Source organism: Cyprinodon tularosa, unplaced genomic scaffold (genome assembly GCF_016077235.1).
Source record: "Cyprinodon tularosa strain WSP-4 unplaced genomic scaffold, ASM1607723v1 ctg154, whole genome shotgun sequence".
Taxonomy (NCBI): Eukaryota; Metazoa; Chordata; class Actinopteri; order Cyprinodontiformes; family Cyprinodontidae; genus Cyprinodon; species Cyprinodon tularosa.
In genome coordinates, this window is record NW_024038375.1 from 1,555,887 (window position 1) to 1,583,222 (window position 27,336).

The following is a 27,336-nucleotide window of genomic DNA, read 5'->3' on the forward strand; positions in this document are numbered from 1 at the left end:
CTGCAGGTCCAGCTGGTCTGTAATACAGGATGAAAACATGGAAAATGCTGATGTATTGAATTAAATCGACCAGAAGCATGGTCAGCAGAGATCCGGTCATGTGCGTTGAATTTAATCATTTGTGTCTATGAACATATATAAAACACTCTGACAGTCAGCAGAGGCAGCTGAACTGTGTGCATAGCCTCAAAGTATCCCTCCTGATCCATGCCTGCCATAAAGGAAAGCTTATCTATGTCTCCCTGAAGAGGATGATGCCATGTCAGAGATTCTCACTGTAGATGCGATTTTGTTTGGACTCTTGGTGTTTTCTGGCATCTTGGGAAACATCTTGGTCATCCATGTGGTAGGAGAACAAGTATTTAATATTTTTATGTTTAAGTGGGACTTTTTTATGTGATTGACATCAGCATCTTTCATTTCTTCTATCAGGTGTTTCAATCTGCTTTGGAGAGTCCATCTCGGAGACTCCCTCCCTCCGATACCATCTTAGTGCACCTGTCTCTGGCCAACCTTCTTACCTCTCTTTTCCGCACCGTTCCCATATTCGTATCGGATCTGGGTTTGGACGTGTCCCTGTCTCCGGGGTGGTGCAGGGTCTTCATGTTGCTCTGGGTGTGGTGGCGAGCCGTGGGCTGTTGGGTGACTCTGACGCTCAGCATCTTCCACTGCACCACCCTGAGGCGTCACCATGTGAACATTGGACCTCTAACGCTACAGAGGGAGAGGCGGAGGGTTTGGGTGGTACTCGGACTCGTGTGGGGGGCTAACCTAGCCTTCTCTGTCCCTGCACTGTTGTTCACTACTCATGTTCATAGCAACGCCACCGTGGAGCTCATGGTGATAAGCTGCACTACAAGACCTCTTCTAGGCTGTGTTTGGGAGTTCCCTTCTGAGCAACAAGGCTCTGCCTTTGCGTCTACTTCCCTTGCCCTCAATGAGGTGTTGCCACTGGTTCTGATGGTTTGCACCAACTTGGCAACTCTTCATTCTCTAGCCAAGCACATTCGAGCTATAACCTCAGGCTCTGAGTCAGGAAGCCACGGGGAGCTGGACAAACATGTGTCCACTGAACGTAAGGCCGCTCATGTAATCATGTCTCTGGTGTCCCTCTTTGTGGTGTGCTGGGTTCTGCAGGTTGCCGCGGTGACATACTACAACCATGATGGGGGACATCATGCTGAGGGGCTGCTAACTGTGGCTCACTTCTCTGCATCGCTCTTTGTGGGATTAAGTCCCCTTGTAGTGGCTCTGGGACATGGGAAGCTGAGGAGGAAAATCAAGAACATGATTCTGGTTTGGACCAACGTCCTTCACAGTCAGGAGACTGAAAGTGTGAATAAATCCCCCAAATCAGACGGAAAGCAAAACAATTTTGCGGCTCAAAAAAAGGTTAAGGTTATAAAGGTTAAAAGCAAAGCTAAGCACCAGAAATAATGAAGGTAAAACATCCTGATAATTCATTTATTGCAATTGTTAAAATAAAATCTGAAAAAAAAACCAGAACAATTTTTAAAGTTTTGTTTCTTGTCACTTGTAAAGATTGTTGCACACTAACTATCACCTAGTCCAGTGGCAGATTTGTTTGTGGGTAAAATGGCTCTTTACCAATGGGGCAAGAGAACACAGGGCTACACAAGCACTTAAAAAAAAATAATGTTAGCCAAATGTAATTTTCAAATACTTTTTGGCATATCCACTTATGTTCACAGATTAAGCAACTGCTATATATATATATATATATATATATATATATATATATATATATATATATATAATATATATATATATATATATATATATATCATGAATAGACCCTCTGAGCTAATATCCGAGGGTTAAATATTTATAGTCATAATATAATTGTATGATCAAAACTTAACAGTTTTTTTGTTTTTTTGTTTTAGTAAAAGGGTACTGTTAAATGTGTGGTGTATTTTTGTTTGTGGGTCTAATAAAATAGTGACTCACAAGTTAATTCAAACAAGAACCGTCACTATTGAAACCACAATGTGTCAGCTGTTCAAACTTATTTGGCAAAAGACACATGAGGAAGATGGAGTCATAGCTTTGCTTTTATCTAAGCTTTAGTGATTGTGTGTTTTTTTCCTAACAAAATTCTAATTTTCATCACTTCACTTTTTGAGGATTAGGTAGATGAAGATATTTTTTTTTCTTTTCCCACTTATTCTGTCAGGGTCACTGTGGGGCTGGTGCCTTTCTTTGGAAGCCTATGTATGAGGGGCGGAGTACATCCTGGACATTACAGAGACAGACAACCATGCACAAACACACTCACACACACACACACACACACACACACACACACACACACACACACACACACACACATACATACATACTCTTTCTGCCATCGTAGTAAGGACCATGCGTTGACTCCCATACACTTCAGTTTATTTTCAGTCATTTTCAACCCTTTCTATACCCTCACCCTAAAACTAACCCTAAACCTAACCGTTACAAATGCATACATCACCCTAACCCTAATCCTAATCAATTGACACCTTAGCCCTAAACCTAACCATTATAAAATAATAATATATATCCTCACAACTGGTCCTCAATTTGATGGTGAAATTGGAAAAATTGTTCTCACTCTGAGGGCTAGACAGGTACACACACACACACACACACACACACACACACACACACTCACATACAGCTTTGTTTTCATGACAAATGGGGACATTTCATTGACTTGCATTCATTTTATATGGCCTAAACCATTTCTTGACATCTGTGTTTTAATTTCTTTGTATGTGTGGATTGCATGGATCGTTACAGGCATCTAGTGAAAATGTCATATCAACAGCACCTCTTGACATGGTGGCATATTGAACACCCGCTGTATACATTGAACATCCCTTTTCATACTTGTCATTCACCAAACATTGTCTATTTAACACTCTTCCATGAAGGCCAAATTTTTTGAGTGCAACAGATCATTTTGTTATTAGATCACGTCTTTGCTTTGGATCTCAGATGCTCCCCCAGAGTTGCCATCAGCTTTTAACCTCTTTCTTTCATTATTGGACTATTCAATTATACTGGATTTAATGGAAGACAGAGATACTTTTTTTTACTAGTTAAGTGAGTTTTGATGATAACTGACTGTGTTAGATTTTGTTTATGAGAGAACAAGAAACAGATAAAACACATAAAAAAAAACAAAGCACATATTTACTTTTCAGATCTTTTCTTTCAAAGACAAATACGGGACAAAACATTATGGAAACTTAAGTGGCGTGGATGCCTTGGCTGGGTATTTTATCCACTCTAACAAATACTTTTAGCAAGGACTCTATGGGGTAACATGACAATATGCTACGGGAAAATGTTGGGATTTTTACCAGCTGCACAAAGGGCCTGATCTTCAAAGATTCCATATAAAAAGGTGGTAAAAATGCATGTACTTTTTTTTTCTTTCTATTACATCCAACAAGTTATCATGTTGCAAGTGACCTAACAAAATTCCTGCTTAAATGATAAGAACTGCAAACTAACTTGGTTCTGGCAATACAAAGAGCAGATTGCGTGTTATACAGGTATTTTGAAAGTGGCTATAAAAGAAAGATGAGGTCCAAAGCCTTGGAGATGGAGGTGAAATCATCATTACTAAATAAACAACAATGATAATACTAAATAATATTTGTAGTTCACTTTGTAGTAAACATAACCATGCTTCGTGCAGCCAGAGTTATGTTTTATTAAATTGAGGGAGAAAGAAATCCCTGTTGTAAAGAGATGTGCAGTCATTGTTTTGCTGTTTGGTTTAATTGTAAGAATGTCTGCTGTCCCATCATCTGTGCAGGCCTGTTTTGTCTTTCTTATTATTGTTATTTTCTAAGGTCCAAATGTTTACATGCACACAGAATCTCTCTCTACTCCCTCTAATCCATTGTAGCAATGTCTTCTTTGTGGCAACAATGATCACAGATATTTATTTACAGAACATTTGCATATCCTTAGCTTGTGTCTTGATTAAGGCACACAGCCAAAATACAAATCATTTTGAATCTTCTTTGAAGATCTGCTCTGCGCATGCAATTATCTTTGCACTTTATTTAAGACATGCACACCTTCAGAAGATCAGGCCTAAAGTGTTCTTTAAAGTGTTCTTCATCCAGACTTCAGTCAGAGACAGAAGACTTCATGCAAGAACGAAGCCGACGGTGTCCAAATGCCAGAACAACAGGAGACATGGCGATGAAGATGATGTTTGCAAAGCGAGCAATGACCAAAAGATACTCAACTGAGGAGCCTCGGTTGTAGTTAAAATAGTTGACAGAGATTATACTGGTTCCCCAAGATATAATGAAGAGCATGACAAGCGCAAGAATCACCTAAGAAAGGAAAACAAAGTATTTGGAATTATGGAAGGTGCAAGAGAAAAATTTGCAAAAGGAGGGTTTATTTACTGTGCCATACTCTTTCAGGCACATCTATCAAGAAATGTCTCACCTTGGCAGCTCTTCTCTCAGCTGGAACACGCTTTATAACAGGTGCCTCCTGAACAGAGTTCCGCGACCGGCTGTGAGTGTAGAGTGTGTAGAGAGAGGTCATGTTTGTGATTACCATCAAAATTATTGGGAAAATTTCATGGATGGCCATAGATGTGGTGGCATAGGCTAGGCCAGTGTAGTTCGTTGGGAAGTTCCACACACAGCCCAGCAGGGGGCGAGTAGTGCTGCTCACTAACATCAAGGTCTGAAAATGGAGAAGAGGGAAATAGGGAAGTATATCATTAATAAAATCTATGCGTACTGCTACATAACAGTAGGGTGGTGGTGTCTGTCTCCAGCAGTCATTGGGAGAGAGGCAAGGGTACTCACAGGGCAGGATACCACCACAGAAAAAGACAGAGACACAGGACAAAGAACAATGGCAAATAACCTAAAAATTGTGTTTTAAACTATCAAAGGAAACCCTAGTACCAGGGGAGGACCCATGTAATACGGGGAGAACATTATGTGTCTCACCTCTGTGGTGTTTTCATTGCCATTAGTGGAGAAGATATGAGCAGGAATGGAGTAAATAAGGTTTAAAATCCAAATGATGCCCAGGCTCAACAGAAGTGTCCTATAGGTGCTCCACGGCCCTTGGATGTTTCCAATTGTCGGAGCCACACGCCTCAGAGTATGGAGGTGGAATGCACTGAGGAAGAATGTTGACCACACATTGACTGATCGCAGCCAGACCCAAACTCCCATCAAGAATTGACACCATCCTTTGGATGAGTACAGCTGGAAAAAGGGACATTTTTATTGGGTGAGTTAAGGGCATTCTGGGAGAACACTGAGCAATGCACAAAATAAGACCATATCCACTGTGGACCTTTATTAAGATACAACTAGACTTTATGTCTGTAAACTATCACTAGCCATGTTTTCTAATCACCCTTAAAGACATCAAACTATAGCAATTTTATATTTTAAAAACCAATTAAAGATAAAAAAAAAAAAAAACATTTTTAAAAACACATAAAACAGTTGGACCACAACCTTAAACTAACAATACCATAGTTAGGAGTTTGACTTCAACAGTCAAAGGCAGTTCTAAGCAAATAGGTTTTTAACTTTGACTTAAAGGGGAACACCGTTTTTTTTTACATTGGGTCCTTGATTTTACGTTATTACATCATGTTCTGCTCACCCATATTAGTTTTGTGTCATTTGGAGCTGTTCTGAAGATATTAGGTTTGGTAATAAACAAGTAACGTCTTCCTAGTCTTCCTATGGGCAACGAGTTGAAGGCACACACTAAACTGTTCATAATTTATTCTTTATGGTACGCCAGCATTCATAACATGTAGTCGAATCACTGTACCTCAGACATCCATGGTTATATTTTTTATAATTTTTTAAAACAAAGCAACGCATGTATGATGTCATCCGCACGCTGGACTGGAGTTGTGACAGGCTGCCCGGGCCACAGGCTGCTATGCTCTACCCCTTCTATTCATTCGGCTAGCTATTCTGAATCGTTCAATTCCATTTGGAGAGCGAGATCATCTGTGGTAGTAGCACTAGACATCTTCCAGGCATGTGAGTAAAACTAGCAGTAGTCCAGTGGAGAGAATGAATGAATGATAGGTGCGCGCGGATGACGTCATACACACTCCGCTTTGTTTTTAAAAAATAGAAATACAAAAAATATAACCGCGGATGTCTGGGGGGCAGTGATTCCCTTACATGAATGCTGACGTACCATAAAGACTAAATTATGAACAGTTTAGTTTGTGCCTTCAAATCATTGCCCATAGGAAGACGTTACTTGGATTACAAAACCGAATATCTTCGAAACAGCTCCAACTGACACAAAACTATTATGGGTGAGTAGAACATGATGTAATAACATAAAATCAAGGGAGCAATGTAAAAAAGGCTTTCAGCACTTCTGAGGCTTTTAGTCTTCTGAGAGTTTTTTCCAGATAAGTGTAGCATTTGAACTAAATGCTGCTTCCCTGTGGGAGAGTTACTACTTCTTGGTGAGAGTTTCCTAGTGTATATTATTGTTTCTGTTGCCTGATCCTGACCCGTTCTGCCTTTGGACCTCTGAGCCTGCCTGTTCCTATTCTGATCTGTTAGCCTAACCTGTCTTCAGACTCCTGCTAGATTCTGCCTGTTTACCGCACCTGGAACTGCTTCCTGACACCGACCTGGATTCCCCTTTGGTACCTCTTTGGATCTCTGATCTTCTGGCCCGGACTACTGTGAACCTCCTTGACACCGTCTTTGGCTTTGCCCTATGAATTTTCCTGCCTTCCTTCATCTGCTTGGATCTGATCTCCTGCTTGTTCTTCAGTCTTCGGAACTTCGACGTTTGCGACTCTCTGGGCATCGACTGCTGCATCTTGTCGGGTGGAATCTCTCTCGTCCTCTGGGCACGGCCTGAACTTTAAGACCAAGTTTATGACTCACAGGTTCATAATCTGCCTCTGCCAGATTGATGTGGTCACTAACCTGTTTGTTCTTCCTGCAGAGGTTCCCGCCTTAGACGCCCTAGCTGTTCACCACAGATCCGTTGTTTCTCATAAGCGCCTTTTGAGATATCATTCTGTCTGTTTGAATACTGGGTTCTCTGTTCTGAGCCTTGACAGACTTAGTCATTTCCTTTATGTGTCTCTAAAGGTTCGGGTGCTAGTCATCATGACATTAAGATTATCAATCAGTATCAGAAGATAATCAGTGGTTTCTAGCTGTAGTAGCAAGAAACCCATAAGCCTTTATATATATTTTTCAAGACAGGACTCTGAGAGATCGTTATGGTGGGGGATCGGATTCGCAAACTATTTCACTATCTTTACTTTTTTAGGCCCCACCCTCTTACAACAAGCAGGTGGATGATCTAGTGGCTGACAAGTCCATTATCTTCCTGTCTGCCCAAATTCCGTACGGCTTTGGCCTGATTAACAGCTGGAAAACTGATCTGTAATTTTAATTGACTATTACAGGTCCCTAGGATGGTGTTTAAGTTTTGGCTATTGCAATCTTTAAAAGACCTCCTATTTTATCCTAAAGAACTCACACATATAGCTCTTCCACACCCAAAGGATACCTTCAGGAAATACATAACTTATTAATGTACTGACCACACGCATGCTAAAATATATAACCTTTTATTGGCAAGCAGCTGGCAGGAAAATGAAATAGCACAATAGCAGGAACATGTAAGCAAAATATAAAATGAAAAAACAATATCCACATAGTTCATCCCTTTAACCTGCTTCTATGCTATCTGTGAACACCAGAGACCCTGCAGTCCAAGTTTAAAGATCGCTAAAGTTCTTCCCTTTCCTAATAGGGTTAGGGTTAAAGGACATAAAAGTGCCCGTAGTTAAAGAATCACCCATATGCAGTCCAAAGTCCAAGAGTCCTGATCTTCAGGGTGCCTCAGCTTTAAACTAAGCGGACTCATCCTGTCAGATGGTGCATACTTCCTTAGTGAATCAGTAAAACAAAAACTTTGTGTTTGCCACAAATGGTGGTATCTGTTCTTAGAGCAGGGTAAGGTACCTGAAGATATATTTTTGTACATTAGATTATTTAATGTCTAAATGTTTAATCAGATGCTTGAATCATTTACTGTGTTCTTCGGATGTCTTTTTTTCTTACTTTTTTTTTTTTTTTTACAAAATACTGTTTTACATTTAGGTAAAAACTGTGTTTAAGAAGTGGTACTTTTATATTTTATTTGTATTCTACTAAGCTGTGGTTGATGGTAGTTGGATAAGGGACATTTAACTAAATATAAATGGCACAACAATTTTTACTTGATCCTGTATTTCGATTTTAACGTTATGTGGATCAGAGAAAAAAATTCCACTACAGCAGAAATTTTGTATGAATTTTTTTGTCTTTTGAGTGTGTCCTATTTTGCCAATATAGTGCTGGTAATTTTTTATAAAGTAATATATGAAAAAAATATATGTTAATGTTTTTTCTATTATCATTAAACTTTGGAAATAGATTTTTAACTGTAAAAATAAAATTTACACCAACAGTAAAGAATGCTTGTACTAATTCAAGAGAACTTAAGCAGGTCTTCAGAAAAAGCATCAATATAATGTGGAAAGATGTTATACCGAAAGAGCAAATAAAATTGGTCCCCGAGTTCTTTAATATCTTCAGCTGTTGAATTTTTTTATTATCCCAGATTTAATAAGCTGCTTTGAACCCTAAAATCACTAAAATCAAATTTTTTAAGCAGTTCATACCTTGAAGCCCAAGTCCGAAATGATCAGCAGCACGTTTCTCACAAGTGACACCATGAGATTGGACACTGCCAAATTAATGATAATGATGTCCGAATTATGTCCACCACTACGGTCCATCATCACGCTCTTTCCAATGACTCCAATCACAATAGCGTTACCCACAATTCCAATAGCCACCAAAAGGATGTAGAAGGCATTTTGTGCGGGGAACATAGGGGTGCGAAGTCCCATCCCCACAAGTTCAGTGGTTGTTTCTTGCTCCATATTTTCAGTCACTGTGTCAAAATCCTTAATATCTGAACCCATGTTACTACTTCGATCCAAATCAAGTTCTACCTTCATTGTGAATGTCTACCAACGATGTTTAAATCAGCTCACCTTTCCAAGAATACCGCATGTGTTTGCAAACTAAAGATCCTGTCAGTGACATCATAGAAGAAAATGACCTTCTTTGTTCCACCTACTGGTGTTTTAGCCTCCATATGGGCCACAGAAAGCCACAAAGCATCACAATGTTTTTAACCTTAGGGGGATTAAGGTGTATGTTAATGAAACACAAGAGATTAATCAACTTCCCCATGCAAAATGTGCTTGGGTTGTGACTTTATTCCTTATCCCATCACCCTAAAGGAAGCGAGGACCTTTGGGTTACTGCACGCATACACTTGCTGATCAACAAAAGCCTGAGAGATCTTTGCAGACAGATTTTTACACTTACATCGATGCCTAGTGTGCTTAAAATTGAATAAGAAATAAACTCTTTTGGACTTTCCCCTGTTATTTTTACACTAGAACTGCTTTAAAACCAGGTAAAAAGTAACAACTGACAACATCTAAAATTGACACAATAGATGCCAATCAATGTATATAATGGTTTATTTCTTTATTGCACCGTGATATCTAAATACAAAAAGCTTCACATTTCTCTGGCATCATTCATAAACATTTCCTCAAAGCCTTAAAACAGTCTTTCACATCATAATATCACATAATATCACAAAACACTTTAAAAAAAAGCCAACATTTTTTATATATTTATTCAGTGCTGTCCTATATTAAACAGTTTTTTTAATCTAATTTAGTACTGAAAAAAAAATCTATAAAAAAGGTATACCCAAATTATTTTTTATACTTTAACTTACTATGGTCACAAAGTATAGACAGTTTTATTGGTAATCTATGACTTCCTATTTCCTAATGTCATGAATACGATCAATTAAGGTAGAAGGCCTGGAGGCTGTTAAAGGGAGCCCCAGAGTTCAGGAGGCCTATGGAGGTGACACAGGAACCAACAAAAGATCCAGTGACATTTCAGGGAGAAGCCTAGGGATTACAAAGGAGCTTAGAAACCAGTGAGGAGCTGAGTAGCAAGGATACCAAGAAAGCCTTGCAGAGGCACAAATTGGTCGTTCTAGACCAAATTCACCAGGGGGGGCAGACTGGGGCCAGTGTATTTTCTGTGGGGCAGGAACCAAAAGTTTTATCCGCCTCACAAAAACAACCAATCATCCAGCCAGCCAACCAACCTACAAAATAAAATCGCCAGGACAATAGTTTATCCCCTAGTTCCACAGGAGGCACTGGCCCCTGTCATAGTTTCAATCATTAGAAGGTCTTCTCTGTGAGGCTGTAGTCCCAAGAATCATCCATGTGCCTTTCTGTCATGCAATGACCACCTAAAGGCTAGAGGCTTTCTGGATTCATTACATCAGTCCAGAGTTCTAATCCTACTTATTGTTGGCTCCACCAAAGGTAAAGGGATATGGAACAGGGGCTAAAATTTGCGTTTGAGTTCTGATAGAGGGTAGGTTCGATAAGGATCTAAAACTTGACAAAGACATTGTTGACGAAGAGGATATATTGTTTAGGGAATGTTACTTCCATTGCGAGTGACAAATAAAAACGATTTTGTTTAATTTTACAGTAAATTTCTTTCTTTTTCCTCCTTTCAGAGGCTTTAGTCCTAATGGTAAAACACTGGATGATTCTCTACCATCCAAACTGCTGAAGGGGTCATGGTAATTTAGTTGTTTGTTCCTAATGTTTTCTTTGAGTCTGGATACAACTTACAACAGTGACCATCAAGGTACACATGGCTTTCAAGAAGTTGCACACACAAAGCAACAGTTCTGTCTGCATCTTTGGTATAAAATAAGTCTTTATTTGATCAGCACTCTTTTAACGTTGCAATATAAAGAAACTCACTTTGCAAAAAAAAAAAAGTCAGATAAACAATCTACAAGTAAAGGTGAAAAAATCTGACCAACAACCTTACAGAATGATGCGAGAAGCTTGTTGATACTGTAGCTAAAATGTGTAAGGTCTTGGTAAAACTTTAGAGACATTAATATCAGTATAAGGGGCACAAGACATTCAATAATTCTGACCTAATGCAATAAGGATTAAATACCTTTTTTTTTTAAACCCAGTTCATTTTTTTGATTGTTTATGTTCAAAAAATAGACTCACTTATACAAACTCAGGCAGGGTATCTAAAAATTTTACCTCAACGCTAAGTGCAAACTTAGAGAGCTTGTTCAACTAGTCAAAGCCTTTCTTATGGCTTGCTCCTTATGCATGCCCTAATTTCTGGTGTTCTTAATCAACATATCAAATATTTATTTTAGCAGTTCATACCTTATAGCCCAGGTCTGAAAAGATAAGCAGCACGTTCCTCATTAAAGACACCATGAGGTTGGACACTGCCAGATTAACAATGATGAGGTCTGAGTTACGTCCTCCGCCATGGTCCATCATCACACTCTTCCCAATGACTCCAAATACAATGGTATTACCCACAATTCCCAGAACCACAAATATAATGTAAAAGGTGCTCTGTGCGGGGGACAAAGGGGATCGAAGTCCCATCCCCACAAGTTTGGTGGTTGTATCTTGCTCCATCTCATCAGCCCTTGTGTCAAACCTCTTTTTCTGAACCAATGTTAGTATCGCGCTACAAATCAGGCTCCACCTTCATTGCGACTGTCTAGTAATCAGGCGCAACTCAGGTAACCCTTCCAAGAAACCTATAAATATGTAAAGCCTGAGGGAATTAATCAGCTCAACAGATTTCTCCCTCTTTGGAGGGAGATACAGAAGATCCCTCCTTCCTAGGGCTATAAACACCTACAAAAACTGGTAAAAAACAAAACAAAAAAGTTATTACAACATTTAGGTTACTTTGGGATTAATAAAGTATTTTTTTTAACTGAACTTAATTGAAATCTTTCCACTCCACAAGAAATGAAGATCCCTCCAGTAACATCGGTGCAAAAAAATGATTTCTCGTGACACTTACCTCTATATTTCAAACTCAAAATGGGGCAGAGAAAGCATAAAAAAACAGTTTTTAGCCTTTAGATTTGAAGGTGCAAGTTAATGAAATACAAGAGTTAAATCAATCAAATCATGGCAGAATGTGTTACTTTACAGTTTTACTCCTTGTATGGTCACCCTGATAGACGTTAAGATTAGCTATTTCTGTGCACATGCATGCACTTTCATAAATGTTTTCTTGAAGTCTAATAGAATTTAGAACTTTTCTCAGACTGTATTTCTTGTGTTGGTATTACTTAACAAATAAACAATCTTCCAAAAAAGTAATAATAAGCATAATTAGAACAGTTAATTAACTTTTTTGTTTCACGGGAGCTTGTTTCTCAGTTATAAAGATGCAACTTTTCCTGCATTTATTGCCGTGCCTGGCAAGAAATTCTAAAATAGCCTTAAAATATTTATCTTTATTGCAGTAAAATAATCTCACACAGACAACTAAGAAAAACTAAGTTAAAGAAGTAAGTTTTTCAAAATGCAACAAAGCCACAGCCACACAATAAATAGCATCAATGGATTTTTTACACTTATACTGATATTGGTTGTGCCAATAACTGTGAAACCATATATTCACAACAAACTAGCTTAGATTATGTAATACATAAAAACGAGAGCCAGCAAGAATAAGGACATTGTCAGGTCCTTTTTCTTAGTAGCTTGGTAGAACTTTGAAGCTCTGATGTATAAAAGTCCTGATAAAGTCTTCGTTGCACATTATTTTATTATGTGCCTTTCACTTAGGAGGTAAATGCTGTTTACTGCGAGTGTTGAGGGCGAGGTCCATTATTACTTAACTGATTGTTGAGGTACTTACCTCATCAGGTCAACACGCTAGTAAAATGGCATCAAAACTGGGCAAGAATTATCCCTGACATAATGAAGGTCCTTCTGTTTTATAAAGATAAAGTAGCAGAACTGGGTAATGGTTAAATTTTTTTTTAAGTAAAGATGTAAGTCCTCAAGTGAAGGAGTTTAAGTATTGAGGTGTCTTGTTGAGCAATGGGAGCTCAGAGGAGAGCTGCTGCTCTTCTCCATAGGAATCAATGGAGGTTTTAAAGGGAAGTCTCATAAGCAGTCCTACAAAACACAGGAGGAGACACATATAGCTTCTGGTTTGGGGCTGCCTGGTTAGAACCCATAATGAGAAAAACACTATTGGGTGGAGTGGGGTGTCAGGGTTACCCTCTTTTTTAGGCCCGGGATTTAATGTTGAATAAAACAATAAATGGGTAGAAAGTTATTTTTAGCATTAACATTTTTTTTTAACAAAAAAAGACCCAAAATAAATAAATAAAACAAATAATAATCCTAACTTAACAAAACTTTAATGAATATCAACTTCTCGAAAGTGATAAAAAGGATAAACAATAAGGGTTTTGAAGTTAAACCAAGGTAAGTTATTTGTTTAAAATTAAAGGAAAATTCCGGTTTTTAACACTTTTAGCCCCTTTTCTGTAGTGTCCAGGATGAAATCGAATGAGCGACACCAAAATTTTGACGACTGGTCCTGTCTCGGCTATTTGGCTCATGCAGAATCCCCCCCTGGCTGCTTCAGAATGTTGCATAATTGCAAAATTGCATAGTGCATGTCAGATAATGTCCTTAAAACAACCTTAAACGTTCTTTTTTTTAAATATGCTACTCACCGAGTCGTCAACGCTGTTCAATGACATTCAAAAACAAGTTTCATAAAGAAAAAACGTTCCTGTAGTGTTTTATTTAGCATTTTGTAAATCCCATTGAGTTCTGTTGGAATAGTCAATATCCCTCTGCCACCGGAAACGGAAAGGGGGCCTGTTTACGCTTAGTTGTAGTTTTTTCGCAAGGCCCAAGTGTTTCTGCCTCACTCTGTGTACTCCGACGTCGAGGTGCTAACGTCTCTGTTAAACACTTTAAAAAACTCTGAAAATGGAATACGAAAGGTGGATTCTTGAGGAGGACATATTGGACTTTGAGTTTGATGGTAGAGGATACCGTTTTGAACCGGAATATACTGAGGAGGAGTATATAGAGACATTGTCGCCAACTAGTGGTCTGGAGTGTGCAACCCTTCAGATTCGAACGGGAAGCGGAAGTTTATAAGCGGTTGTGATGTATTGGAAAAAATAGTTCTGGGATTTACAAAATGCTAAATAAAACAAGACAGGAACGGTTTTTCTTCACGAAACTTTTTTGGAACGTCATTGAACAGCGCTGACGACCCGGTGAGTAGCATATTTTAAAAAAAGAACGTTTAAGGTTGTTTTAAGGACATTATCTGACATGCACTATGCAAGCCATTCGGAAGCAGCCAGGGGGGATTCTACATGAGCCAAATAGCCGAGACAGGACCAATCGTCAAAATTTTGGTGTCGCTCATTCGATTTCATCCTGGACACTACAGAAAAGGGGCTAAAAGTGTTAAAAACCGGAATTTTCCTTTAAGAAATGTAAGGACATCATAGGAAACAATCAATAGACGACCAAAAATACAATTAAGCCATGAATGTGGCACTTTAGGCATTTATTTACACCAACGTTCATAGGAAAATTCTAATTTCAGAGATATATCACATAAGCATAGATAAAAGTTTAAAAAAAAAATGTATTAGTTCTGAGAACAAGGGCTGTAAATCAATTTACAGTCAGTGTCAGTAACCATCATCCAAAATTAAAAAAAGAAAAAGATTCACAGATAGATGCAATTAACAGAACAATTGCATCATATTCATGTTTTTCCACACGTGGTTTTCATAACTTGTAAAATTATTAATTTATACAAGAAACATCATGACTATAATACAGATGTTAATTTCTTTTTCACCACAACCGTATGTGATATAGCCACTAGATGGCAATAAAAGTGTGAGAAAAGAGAAAACAATTAAACCTGTGTTGACACCAACCTAAGGCTATTTTTAGGGGTTTCTAATATAAATATGGATTCATTCATAAATAATTAATTGCAATTAACAATGATTTTATTAAATTACAAAGAACAGAATAGTTACTGTATCTTCTAGAGAAAACTGTTCAATAACTGAAAACAAATCTAAAAGGTCACATTTTATGTTAAGATTCAGGTTTATGGGCAAGCTTTGGTGGTGCAGTGGTTAGCGCACACGACCCATGTATGGAGGGCTTAGTCGACGCGGGCGATCCGGGTTTGAATCCTGCCGGTGGTCCTTTCCCGCATGTCTCTACCCCTCTCTCATACCCCCTTTTCCTGTCAGTAATAAAGAGTTTTATTTGTTTTCCTTTTGCAAATAAAAATACTCTTGTCTAAATCAATCCACTGTAGCTCGGTTATACTTTGGGTGGTCTTGCAGGAAAATACATTAAATCTCTAAACTCTTTCGGGGCTTCAAATCATACTTATAACATTTCTAAACAACTTCTCATCTGACCAGTCTCGCAGTTCCTGTAGCACATAAACATCCATACAACATGATACTGCCACCACTTTACTTCTCCATGGAGATTGCATTTTCAGCAGGATATAAAGGATTAGTTTCCTGCCACAGAGTATCTTGCATGAAAGAAAATAAAATATTTGGTCTGATCTAACCAAATATCATTTTATACTTGTTTGGAATTCCCCTTGCCTTAAAGATATAGTGGTGGATGTTATTTTTCCAGGTGGATCATCAAAATAGGTGGTCCCCCATATTGTTCATCCTAATCATTCTGGAATTATGTTTACATAAGACCGTCCTACCTACTCGTCCCCATTTTAAATACTGGTGGTGAGTATGACATAGTTGAAATCTTTTGGAAATAAGCTTGTATGAGTGATTAAAACAGCAACTTTTAAACAGAGTGCGCACGAGGAGAAATGGGCTTGTGCATGCTCTTGCACGCCTATAATAGGCATTCCATATAATAGGAATTCATGAAAATCCTCCACTATACCTTTAAATTAAACAGCGAGCTTAATTCAGATAGTTACATATTTCTTTAGCACGATAAATTCTGTTTTGTTCAAAACTTCAATTACAATCTTTCACTGAAACATAATTAAATAAAATTGAACATTTTGGTAAGATACTCTGTTTAATTCCCCACCTTTTTGGTGCTCCCATGGTCTGATTTTTCCCAAATGTTGTTTTTATCAAGCCTGACTAAAACTTTCTAGAGGAAGAGCTAAGAAAAGCTAGACATCATTAAGTACTCAGCACCGTATGAATATACCTGCAGTAACTGAAATAAAAGAGCCTGTCAGCCCAATTAATCACTGTTTGTCCTGGCCGTGCAGCAGATCCCCTTTCCTCGACCAAAGCTGTAGAGAGGAGAGACACACACTCGGCTGTTGGAGGCAAGGTCGGTGAGTCGGGTTGAAAGGGTGGAAGGGGGAAGGTAGGCTGAGGAGAGAGTGTGTTCTGACTGGGAGCTCTGGGAGCTTTTTTTCTTCCAGTTGATCCAGTAACCTTTTAACCCTTCTGTGTTGGCCTGCCAGGTTGCCTGAACCTCGTTCCCCTCGGGTCGATCGATCAGGGCCAGCTGAAGGTCGGTCAGGGGAGGTACAGGTGCTGCATAAAAACAGACAGAATACAATGTCATTTTCTTTACTGCCTGTTAGAAATGTACCTTTGGGTAAAGCAGCTTCAAGTGTGGATGTTGAGAAAAGAAAAAAAACATTTAATGTTCAAAAAGCTCTAATGAACTGAAAGAACTGCACCAACCTTCTTGAGTGCAAGCTGTTACAGACATGACCCTCTCTTTTCCATCTACATAAAGAGCGCTGACTGTGATCAGGTACCGAGTGCCTGGATCCAGGTCCCTCAGAAACACAGAACTTCTCTGGTTGCTTACAGTCACAGTTTGAACATGTCCACTTGGGATTGCTCCGTACTCCACTCTGTATCGTTGTACCAGAGCTGGCTGCAGGGGGCCCCAGGTGACACGGACCTGATGGGGACCGTGGTCCGACAAGGTAACCTCCGCTGGACTAATAACATCTGAGAACATGACAAGATAACAATGAGAAGACAACAAACGGATAAAACAAGAGCCAACTTTCTAAAATCCTAAATGAAAAAACCAATTAGACTTTTAGAGGTTAAAGATATTTCAGATTTAAATTTAAACTGTCAGTGGGGCTAAATTAGGCTAAATTTGAATAAAATCTAAGTGTAGAGGAAGCATAAAGAGCAAAATCAGTGGCAGAGAGAGACCAAATTTACTGTTGGGGGTCTTCATTTAGCATTGAATCAAAGAATTAAAAAAATATACAAAAATTAAAGAAAAATAGTGCAATAGTTAAAGGTTAACATAATAGGTAAGTTAGTCAGTCAAAGATAGCCTCTGGAGATGCAGGTTGCAGACCCCTCATCTATCAGATGAAAACTGAGATCCCATCTCAAAAATAAGTGCAACAGCTTATTTTTTATTTTCACTTTATTTTGTTTGGATTTAAAGTATTGTTATAGTAAAATTGTAAATGTGAACGCAAGTAAGTAAAAGTTTATCAATATAGCACCCTTCACAGACATTGAGGAACACAAAGTGCTTTATAAAAGGTGCACAATTATATAATAAAACAAAACTGCATTGTTATGGGGGACCAATTAGTTAAGGTTTCTAAAGCAATGCATATTATCACATGAAATTGATTCAGTATTATGTCTTCTTCAGCTGGCCCCTGTATAGAACTGCCCATGAATTTTAATTATCACAAAAAAAGACACAGAAACTGGGTTTCCAAAATCTCTGTCTGCTGGATGGAGTCATTGATTGATGTTTCACTGTTGAGAATACTGTGTTACTATTAGGGGTGGGTATTGCCAAAGAAGTCACGATTCGATTCGAATCACGATTTACAGGCCACGATGCGATTCTATCACGATGCATCACGATACTTGAATTATTGCGATGCATTGCAATATTTTATCCTCCATGTTTTGTTTTTGAATGGGTAGGCACAGTATCCCGCGGCCGGAAATGCTTGTGACACAAGGCAGCGTGCGTCAGCACATTTGCAGCGACATCTACTGGACTGGAAGTTGTATTACACTTGTTTTTGGCTGATGTTCGCCAACCATTCATGCAATTTTATTTATTCATTTTTTGAAATTAATAATCGATTCTTGGTATCAAGAATCGATGCAGTAGATCACGAAAATTAGAATCACTATGCATCATCATCACGATTATTTTGCACACCCCTAGTTACTATTGTCAATGTTGCTAACTTTGTTTGTTTATTCCAATGAAAATGCTCTCCAGACTCACTGATCTGTGACCTTGATAAAGTAATTGACCCAAGTTCTTGATTTTCTTTTAATAAGTAACATTTTATAATCTAAATGAATCTAAACTAATTTAAAAAATGCTGATTGTAAACCAACCACTTGATTAGTAAAGGTCATAATTAATGTACTCAGCAATTTTAGTTAATATGAAAAATGAACTTTTAAGATCTTGATTAGGCTAAATCCATATAAATCAAGCAAAATGCTAAAATACAGCTATTCAAGCTACAGAGGGATTCAGCCAGATGGACAAGTGAAAGGTCTGCCATATGTACATAAGTATTTGTTGTTTTTTTTGGCTTAAAATGTTGTCAGAGTGTTATCAAGAACTTTATATATATAAAAAAACAACAATGAAATACTTTAGTTTAGGACATTACTTCTTATGTTCTCATGTGATTAGGGAGGATTAAAAAAACAAACATGTATTAAAAGTAAAAAAAACCTTTTCTAACAGGAAGCGTGGTGAACTTCACCGACAGTGTCCTGAACAAAATTTGGTTGGACTCTGGGTGGAGGGAAGCCGTGTACATGGTGTCGGGCTGCAGTCTGGTCAGCTCTGCTCGGCTGGAGGTGCTTGGAAAAACCCTGGACTTCTCAGGGTGGCTTTCACCCACAGCTTTATACCGCAGTTCATAATAACCGCCATCAGAAGAAAGAACAGGATGCCACTGCAGTACAGCACTATGGGAGGTCAGGTGAACCACGCTCAGTTGTTCGGCACATATAATTTCTACACAAATTATAAACAAACAAAAAAATAAAAATCATAAGAGAAAGAAGGGAAAAGTGATAAAATAAGCTGAATAATTGTTAAAAATGAAATATACTTATAACTATATCTATTTCTTACTATTATATATTTACACACACATACTGATGATGGCCTCTCTCAGGTCGTCTGTGATGATGTCGATGCTATCTATGTCCACAGAGTACAGATGGGACTCCAAAGGAGGAGTCGCCACACGTTGCAAAACGTTGTAGTCGCCATGAATTGTAGAAACAATTAACACATGAACTCCCTGAGCCTTCAGCTTAGACATGGGCTCCTCCACTTCTCCAGGCTGAATACCATCTGTCAGCCACAGCAGCACCTTGGGCACATCCCCCTCTACCTCCAACAGCAGCTGATGAGCCATTTCCACTGCCGCCTTCGTGTTGGTATCTCCTTGCAGCCGTCTGACACTCTCCAAAGCTCTAAGCAGACTTTCCAGGTCGCTGTGGATGTCCAGGCTGAACTCCAGGTGAGGGGTGGTGGCCACCAGCAGTAGGGCCACTCTGAGGTGTCCTCGGCCCAGCGCAAACGGGTACAGGAGGTTGGCGATAAATTCCAGAAATCGAGAGAATTCAAATGATGTCACACTTCCAGAGGAGTCTAGTAGCAGTAGAATATCCCCTTCACAGCTGTATAACCCTGAAAAGGACATAGAAAAGAAAACGAGGATAAGGCAAGAATAAGAAAAATATAAGAATGAGGCAAGAATAAAAAAAATAAGGTTATAACTATATTAAGGTCGTTAGGAAAAACCAAAATAAATTAAATCAGGAAAAATGGCTGATATTACACAGATGTAGGCTTATTATCCTCAAGGCACTAGATTGTTGTGGTAAAAGATAGATTTTATTAGATCAGTTAAATGTTTACAGGGGCTGTTTGAAAAGAAAGATGTTTCTTTGTCAAGGTCTAACATTAAAACACAGTAGTTGTTTTTTATTAGTTATTTTTCTTTGCTAGAATAATAAGAGAGCAAGTTTATTTCAGAGCATTTTAATTATATTTTAGACCATTTAGATCTTTTAGAACATTTCGATTTTAAATTAACATGTATGGCTAAATCGGACATATTTACATGTTAAATCTTGACGTAAGCATTTCAATGAATATTGCTCCATTTCAAATAAAAGAATAGAATTATTAAAATTTGTGTAAACTTAAACCCAAATGTATTAATTTCTCTTGCAGATTCACGTTTAAAATAATGCTTCTCTCTCCCGCACACAGGCAAACTTTCACCTAACTCCACTTCTTCTCCTCCCTCACTCTCAGTTCCAATCACCTTCTGACTTATTCCATCATCAGTGTCCGTGGAGAAGAATACTCTAATCCTTTTCTAGATTACATATCCAAGCAAATTTTTTTTTTAAACTTTTTTATTTTCAGTACACTATCACAAGTACAGAGCAACAAAATAAACTCTGTTTTTAGCCCATCCCCTTGGGAAGCATTGGGCTGCTATTGTGCGGCCTTGCTGAGGGACAGAGAGTGCAGGCTGTGGGGATCGAACAGAGTACTTACAACCTTCTCAGAGCACAAGCACACTGCTAACCACTAGGCCAACACTCACTTGATTCACTGCATCGAAGTATTCTGCCCGGGCCTGGCGCCAAAAAAATTATTTCATTTATGTCATTATCTAAATTTGTCTCCTTGAACCCCAGTCGGCCTCAGCAGATGGCTGCACACACTGAGCCTGGTTCTGCTGGAGGTTTCTTCCTGTTAAAAGGGAGTTTTCCTCTCCACTTTCACTACATGCATGCTTGCGGTGAGGGACTGCAGAGATTCAATAAGTCCTTGCAATCAGTTTTTTTTTTTCTGTTAGAAACATTTTGATAATCTGATTACGTTACCTGTATAAATAAATTGAATAATACTTCTCTAATTACAGCGTTTCTCTGAGCAAGTCTCTCCATGTTGAAATTTTGATTGTTAGTGTGTCCATCATCTACATAAAAAAAAAACAAATAATCTTGTTAGGATGCCATCTTGACTTGGAGAGAGTGAAATAATCCTCAATAGAACAAAAAAGGTTGAAAGGCCACTAATAGAGAACGAAGTCATTACTCCAAAAATAATGTAAAGGCGCCATTGTTTTTCTTTTACACCTAATTGTATTTTAATTGTATTTTAATTATTACAGAGTCGTCTATGAATATGGAAGAGCTTCCCCTGCAATCTTTGGTAAACATATGTCTATATTCATTTTTATCAATATCCGAACATTACAAAAAATTTTATTGATTCTTTAAGAAATTGGTAAAATCATCAGAAAAAATCTAAATCTCGCTTTAGCTTAAATAAAATGTATTAGCTGCAGATGAAACTGATTTGAATTGTTTAAACAGTGAGATTGGTTATGAAATAAAAATCTTATTTAAAGATACTTGTAGTTTTTACATTTGTTTAAAATGTATAAAAATTACCCTTAGAAATGTTTACACAGCTTGTTTGCACAATAATTTGTCTTTAGGTGTGTTTAAGAAAGCAAAAACATTCTTTAAATAAAACAACATTAGCATGAGTATAACATCTGTGGGGAAAATGCAGAGTGGAAGAAAGTGTGAAAACTCGACATGCTTTTTAAAGAGTGAAACACTACATGCTTTCTGGTGCAGTTATTTATAAAGATGCAGAGGAATTTCCCAATTTTGAAGATAGGTGCAGGTCAATGTGTTTGAGATATGTGCAGATTTCATCAGTCAGATACTTGGCCTCAAATGGTGCCCATATGCGAAAGAGGACACAAGCAAAGATCAATGAAAAATATGTTAATGTATTCTGTGAAGCTCACAGGGTGTCCTTTGAAAGTCTGAAACCAGTAAATCCTCCTGTCTATTATAGACATTATATATATATATATATATATATATATATATATATATATATATATATATATATATAAATAAATGAAAGTATAGACATCTTTCCCATCTACAAATGCACAAAGTGCTTTTCTTTGCTCCTTTTCTTTGTTTTTGTTTTTAAACAAAAATTAAATTGTCGCTACTTAAGCTAAAATTGAGTCAATTGCGGTATCAACAGGTGAGTTGTGCAGCATAGCCTTGTTTGTAACCCCGACAAGGCCTTTCTGACTGTCATCATTTCTACATGTTCCACCCCAAAAACCCCTGTTGGCATGGCATTGCCAACTCAAATTCCATCCATCAGGGTCTCAGTGTGGCCGCGTCCATCTCCGGTAGTCTAATACCCCATTTACACTACCCTTGAAAAACCGTGCCGAGACCGAGCTCAGTAACTGAGATAACTTATCGTGTGTAAATGGAAAGCAAACTGAACTGAACTGAGCAAGACACAACCGAACCGAGCTAACTGCAGACCAATTCCAGAGGTAGGCTCGGCTCAGTTTTTCTCTGGCTCGGTTCTCTGATAACAAGAGCACATGAGCAGAACGTGTCATCTCAGTCTGGCTGCACATCCCGATTCACACTCCATTCCAGTAGTTGGCGGCAATGCCCCTCCGGAAGTTGCTTGCCAACCACCACAAAACAGAAGAACAACTATAAACAACAATCTAAATCTTCTCCATGCAACATTTAAAATAATGGCTTCAAAAGACGGTGGTGCGACCTGGGATGACGCCGAGATTGAGGCCGTTAACATAACTTTCTGAATGTGACGGGTGCAGCCATTTTGATTTCTTCTTCTTCTTCTCCTTCTCCTCCTCCTTCTCCTTCTCCTTCTCCTCCTCCTCCTCCTCCTCCTTCTCCTCCTCCTTCTCCTCCTCCTTCTCCTCCTCCTTCTCCTCCTTCTCCTCCTCCTCCTCCTCCTATATGGCGGTTGGCAAACAACTTTTGGTGCATTACCACCACCAACTGCTTGATTTCCTCCTTCAGTACTGGCAGTGATACCGCAGATCGTCACTAGGAGGCGAGGAACCTAGATAGCGTGATGTGTAAACGGTCGTCAGAACCAAGTTTGGCCTGGTTAACTGATCGAGCTCGGACCGGTCTCGGCATGGATAGGTTTTTCAAGGGTAGTATAAATGGGGTATATGGACGAGAGGCAGGGTAAACCCTGGACCGGTCACCATAAAGCCACACAGCCATGCACACACAAACATGTAAGTAGAATTTAGAGAAGCCAATTAACCTAAAAGTCATGTTTTTGGACTGTGGGAGGAAGTCAGGGTCCACGGAGAGAACCCACGCAATTACACGGAGAACATGCAAACTCCATGCAGAAAGAACCCGGGACCTTCTTGCTGCAACAGTGCTACAAACTGTGCCAACATGCAGGCCTGAACTCAAACTTTAATGGGAAAAAAGCAATGCTGCACTGGTTTTATGTATAGGTTAGATGGAACACTTTCATATCTTCAGTGGGACAATATTATGGGAATTAACAGTAACTAAGACGCAATCAACATTTGACTCTCAATTAAAAAACAAAGAAAGTCTGTAATACCTTGTTACTTCAAGCCATTGTACTAAACCAGAAGCTGCCATCCACGTTTATCACAAACATCACACTGGAAGTATGAGCATCATCCAAAAAAAACTAAAATAAAAACCTGTCCAAACCAGATCTTTAACCAGCATCACATGCAAAGCTCACTGCAATGGTTCACTGCTCATTTGGAACCTGGGAAATATTTCACTGAGATGATCAGACATGCTTTCAACCAATTTTCAACTCTGACTTGTTAAGATTTCTGGCATAATTTCTGGCATCTTGAATAGAAACTTACAAGACCCTACTAAAAACTGAATACAGCTATGTGGTCTAAAATTAAATAATAATAAATAAAAATTAGTTGAAGATTGTTATTTTATAAAAGCCAGCTTTAATCTGACAGACAAACCTAATATAAACGCAGATTTATGTTTTTGGAACATGACTGTTCTCTTATTTGGACTTCTAACACATGTGATCTGATCAAAACCCCTCCGTAGGTTGGATGTATTTATTCTTTGCCTGCTGGGTGGCTTTGCCTTCTAAATAAGCACGTTTTAAGCAGGTCAGACATTTATTTTATGTGAAAATGTCATCAGCGTGCTGTTTACATTGAATTGTTGTTGTTGTTTTCCCACCTTTGGTTTTTAATCTTTGGTCTTAACTCACCTGTTTCAGGTAAATGTGTCGTCTGGCTGAAGCTCCGCTGCGGCGCCGCCACGATTAAAACGCAGCAAAGCAAAAAACTTTTCATTTTCTGGCCCCCAAACACAACTGGAACCAGTCAGGACTTTAATTAGGACACCAGCCAGGTGAGATGATAACCATCGGATATGGACGCTGTTAGACCGCTTCCCATCTCTCGGTTCGCTGTCACAGACTGTCTTGTTTTTAATTGTTTGGCAGTTCAGTCAGATTTCCTACTTATGCTTTAAAGGCAGACGCTCCACTCCACCTCTTTCGCTCTTAATGACCAGAGTTCACCTTGAAGCCACGCCCACTCCTCCCCAAGCTGCAGGTCCAGGAAATAAAGCAGTATTGTTTTTTTTCCGATGGGAGTAAATGATTCCCATATACAGAAGAGGGTTATTAGGGCCACTGAAAAAAAGAAAAAAGTAAACTGATTTTAAAATTTTATTTCAGTTTAGTATGTGAAAAAAAATCAGAATTCTGACTGTAATCTCAGAATTCTGATTTTTTACTCAGAATTCTGACTTTTTTCTCAGAATTCTGACTTTTTTCTCAAAATTCTGACTTTAATCTCAGAATTCTGACTTTAATCTCAGAATTCTGACTTTTTTCTCAGAATTCTGACTTTAATGTCAGAATTCTGACTTTAATCTCAGAATTTTGGATCTTAATGAGATGGGCACCATGAAGGAAGGGATGCGAGAGCACTCAGCTTCACTGACAAAGATGTGAGTTGTTTGAGAGGGCCAGTGACACATTGGAGGAAAATGACGGAATTAGGCAACTTTTTACGTGCCCGAGGGTCCCCTCATTAATAGAGGAGCAGAAGGTCATTAAAACAAGAGAGCTAGTCTCTAAAACAGACATGGTTATGTCTTGATGCTAACATGTTTGTTATCTGTCAGAATTCTGAGATTAAAGTTGTAATTTTTATGTATGTAAAATGACTTTGTAGTCATATTACAATAATGTAATTTTTATTGTAAAATGACTACAAAGGAAAATGATCAGAACGTGAAAAAGTTAAATATACATTAACTTTAAACTTTACATTTACATCCTATCAAAATAATAACAGCTTATTTAAAACATAAAACAGATGTATCTATGTACACATGAATAGAAAACAGGTTTAGGACTGTGAAAATATATCCCTATTAGGTTTCACTATAACTTTAACAGGTCATATTATTTTTATGTTGTTAGTTAGTAGTTATTGTTATCTAAAAAATAACAATTTTAACTAACAAAGACAGTTATTTATCGTATATATCCTTCTGAACATCTACTAACGTTTAGCTGATGTTACTCCTCTGATGACTGACATTCTCAGCTCTGTCTCTGTGTGTATTCTGGCTTAGTTGTTTGGCCTCTGTGTTATTTACAGACACACAATAGGCTCATTAAATGCTGGATTATTCCTGGTTGATTTTTTCTTGAAAACTAAAAATGATACACAACAAAATAATAAACTTGCAATCATGCTACGTTTCAGACAACACCCAGCTGATATATACATGCTTTGTTTCACTGATTACTGCTGAAAAATGAGGGAGAACATGAAGATTATTTATTTTACTGCTTTATATAATTTCAGATTTTTTATATAATTTTCATTTTATATTTCAAAAATACAGCAGGACTAATCTTTTCATCTTCTTTGGGCCACCCTTCAGTAAAGAGCCCTTATGGTTATCCTAATCGTCCTTTAAAGTGGTCTAAACATTAGAAGAATTCCCAGATTAGCAGCTGGATTATAACCAGATTGTAAATTGAGCTTCAGAATTCTAAACAAAGACTCCACTGTCCTTTACTGATGTCCATTTTTGTAAAACGTCCTTGCAATCCTTTTCAAGAAGTAATGTATGGATTTTATTTAGAAAAAATGTCAAGATTTGGTTTAGGACAGCTGACCCAAAGCAGAGGCAGGAAGGCAGAGGTGGTGAATAGAAGGTTGATTTAATGATGAATTGCTGAAAAAACAAAGGCCAAACAAACAGGCAACCAAAAATCCAAAATCCCAAAAATGAAAACAAAGTTCAAAAAACAAAACAAGAAACCAGGAGTCCAAAATTCAAAGATAAAAAAAAAAACAAGAAAACTCATCAGGGGAAGAACTGTAACCAGGAGGAAGGCTCAGAGAGACGAGTTGGAGGAAGACAGACGAGGTTAGACGAGGACCCAGCAAAGAGGAAATGAAAAGAGAGGGTTTGTTAAAGGAGACTGAGACAAAGAGATGGCTAATGAGAAGATTGGGAACAAGTGAGGATAGAGCAGAAACAAAACAGGAGCTAGGGAGAAAGGAGAACACAAGAGGGCAGCAGAGGGCAACAAATGAAAAACCTGGAAGACTGGAAATAACTAGAGAACACAACCAAATAATAATTAAACCACTAGGACTATAAAACATGGAGAAAAGTAAAACTAAACACTCAAAAGAAAACATAACAGAACCAAGACAATTACAGTAACTGAGAAAAAAAACTAAAGAACACAATAAACTAAGAATTAAACCATAAAAACTAGGAAACAAGGAGAAAAGCAAAACCGGATACTCAAAAGAAAAACAGAAACCTAACAAGAACTTGCAGGGTGGTCCAAAATATGAATGTTAGTCACCTGTCAGATGGTTGCTGATGATTTCTGAAACACAGCTTTAACAGGGGGAATAACAACATCCCAGCACAGCTAGCCACACGTTGATGCCTCTGCACAACCTAGAACTTCATTGTTGGTTGAAGTAGAAAGCTCTCAGATCTTTCAATGTGCTGCATGGCATAAATATTGCACTATTACACATATTGTAATGTCTGTGTGCAAATATTAATTTTATGTGCTGACCCAAAGGTAAAAGTCTAAACGTTTGGATTTGTGCGGTTAGCAGAGATGTCCGCAGCCCTTTCCTCATCCTAAACATGTACAAGTCCTATGGAGGGACGGTCAGACTGAATAATGGGACCCTGACCTGAACTGGTGATATAACCATGCATAGTTTTATCCTAATTAAGTAGAATTAAATGTTCTGATGCCTTCATTTATTCATCACCTTAAAAATATGTGATTAAAACACTGTGCAGAACATTCGAACAGGTTTGTTCTTGTGTGTTATGGCAACATTATGAGAGCCAGCTGTGCCCTGAGTACAAAGATAA

At 38.2% G+C, this 27,336-nt stretch overlaps 3 protein-coding genes across 3 annotated transcripts; 1 reads left to right on the plus strand and 2 right to left on the minus strand.

The window, feature by feature from the left end:
• Positions 1–253: 253 nt before the first annotated feature.
• LOC119780018 (olfactory receptor class A-like protein 4) lies at positions 254–1,437 on the plus strand. Its single transcript, XM_038279893.1, has 2 exons — positions 254–346; positions 433–1,437. Exons 1-2 carry the CDS (start codon positions 260–262, stop codon positions 1,435–1,437), a joined length of 1,092 nt encoding a protein of 363 aa, XP_038135821.1. The 5' UTR covers positions 254–259.
• A 2,714-nt stretch (positions 1,438–4,151) lies between these two features.
• LOC119780019 (olfactory receptor class A-like protein 4) lies at positions 4,152–11,638 on the minus strand. The gene is made up of 4 exons (XM_038279894.1): positions 11,375–11,638; positions 5,001–5,264; positions 4,483–4,728; positions 4,152–4,364 (listed from the first exon to the last, which is right to left on the minus strand). Exons 1-4 carry the CDS (start codon positions 11,636–11,638, stop codon positions 4,152–4,154), a joined length of 987 nt encoding a protein of 328 aa, XP_038135822.1.
• A 2,911-nt stretch (positions 11,639–14,549) lies between these two features.
• On the minus strand, positions 14,550–24,444 carry LOC119779961 (von Willebrand factor A domain-containing protein 1-like). The gene is made up of 5 exons (XM_038279826.1): positions 24,164–24,444; positions 19,178–19,717; positions 18,746–19,033; positions 16,732–17,007; positions 14,550–16,578 (listed from the first exon to the last, which is right to left on the minus strand). The coding sequence occupies exons 1-5, from the start codon at positions 24,246–24,248 to the stop codon at positions 16,277–16,279; spliced, it is 1,491 nt and encodes a 496-aa protein (XP_038135754.1). The 5' UTR covers positions 24,249–24,444; the 3' UTR covers positions 14,550–16,276.
• Positions 24,445–27,336: the final 2,892 nt, after the last annotated feature.

Excerpts from the sequence above, each read along its gene's own strand:
- LOC119780018 (XM_038279893.1), top strand. The coding sequence starts at position 260 with ATGTCAGAGATTCTCACTGTAGATGCGATTTTGTTTGGACTCTTGGTG. Across the intron at positions 347-432 it reads ACATCTTGGTCATCCATGTG|GTGTTTCAATCTGCTTTGGA; the intron begins GTAGGAGAACAA and ends TTCTTCTATCAG.
- LOC119780019 (XM_038279894.1), bottom strand. The coding sequence starts at position 11,638 with ATGGAGCAAGATACAACCACCAAACTTGTGGGGATGGGACTTCGATCC. Across the intron at positions 4,729-5,000 it reads GCAATGAAAACACCACAGAG|ACCTTGATGTTAGTGAGCAG; the intron begins GTGAGACACATA and ends CTCCATTTTCAG. Across the intron at positions 4,365-4,482 it reads CTGAGAGAAGAGCTGCCAAG|GTGATTCTTGCGCTTGTCAT; the intron begins GTGAGACATTTC and ends TTCCTTTCTTAG.
- LOC119779961 (XM_038279826.1), bottom strand. The coding sequence starts at position 24,248 with ATGAAAAGTTTTTTGCTTTGCTGCGTTTTAATCGTGGCGGCGCCGCAG. Across the intron at positions 19,718-24,163 it reads GACACATTTACCTGAAACAG|GGTTATACAGCTGTGAAGGG; the intron begins GTGAGTTAAGAC and ends TGTCCTTTTCAG. Across the intron at positions 16,579-16,731 it reads AACAGCTTGCACTCAAGAAG|CACCTGTACCTCCCCTGACC; the intron begins GTTGGTGCAGTT and ends GTTTTTATGCAG.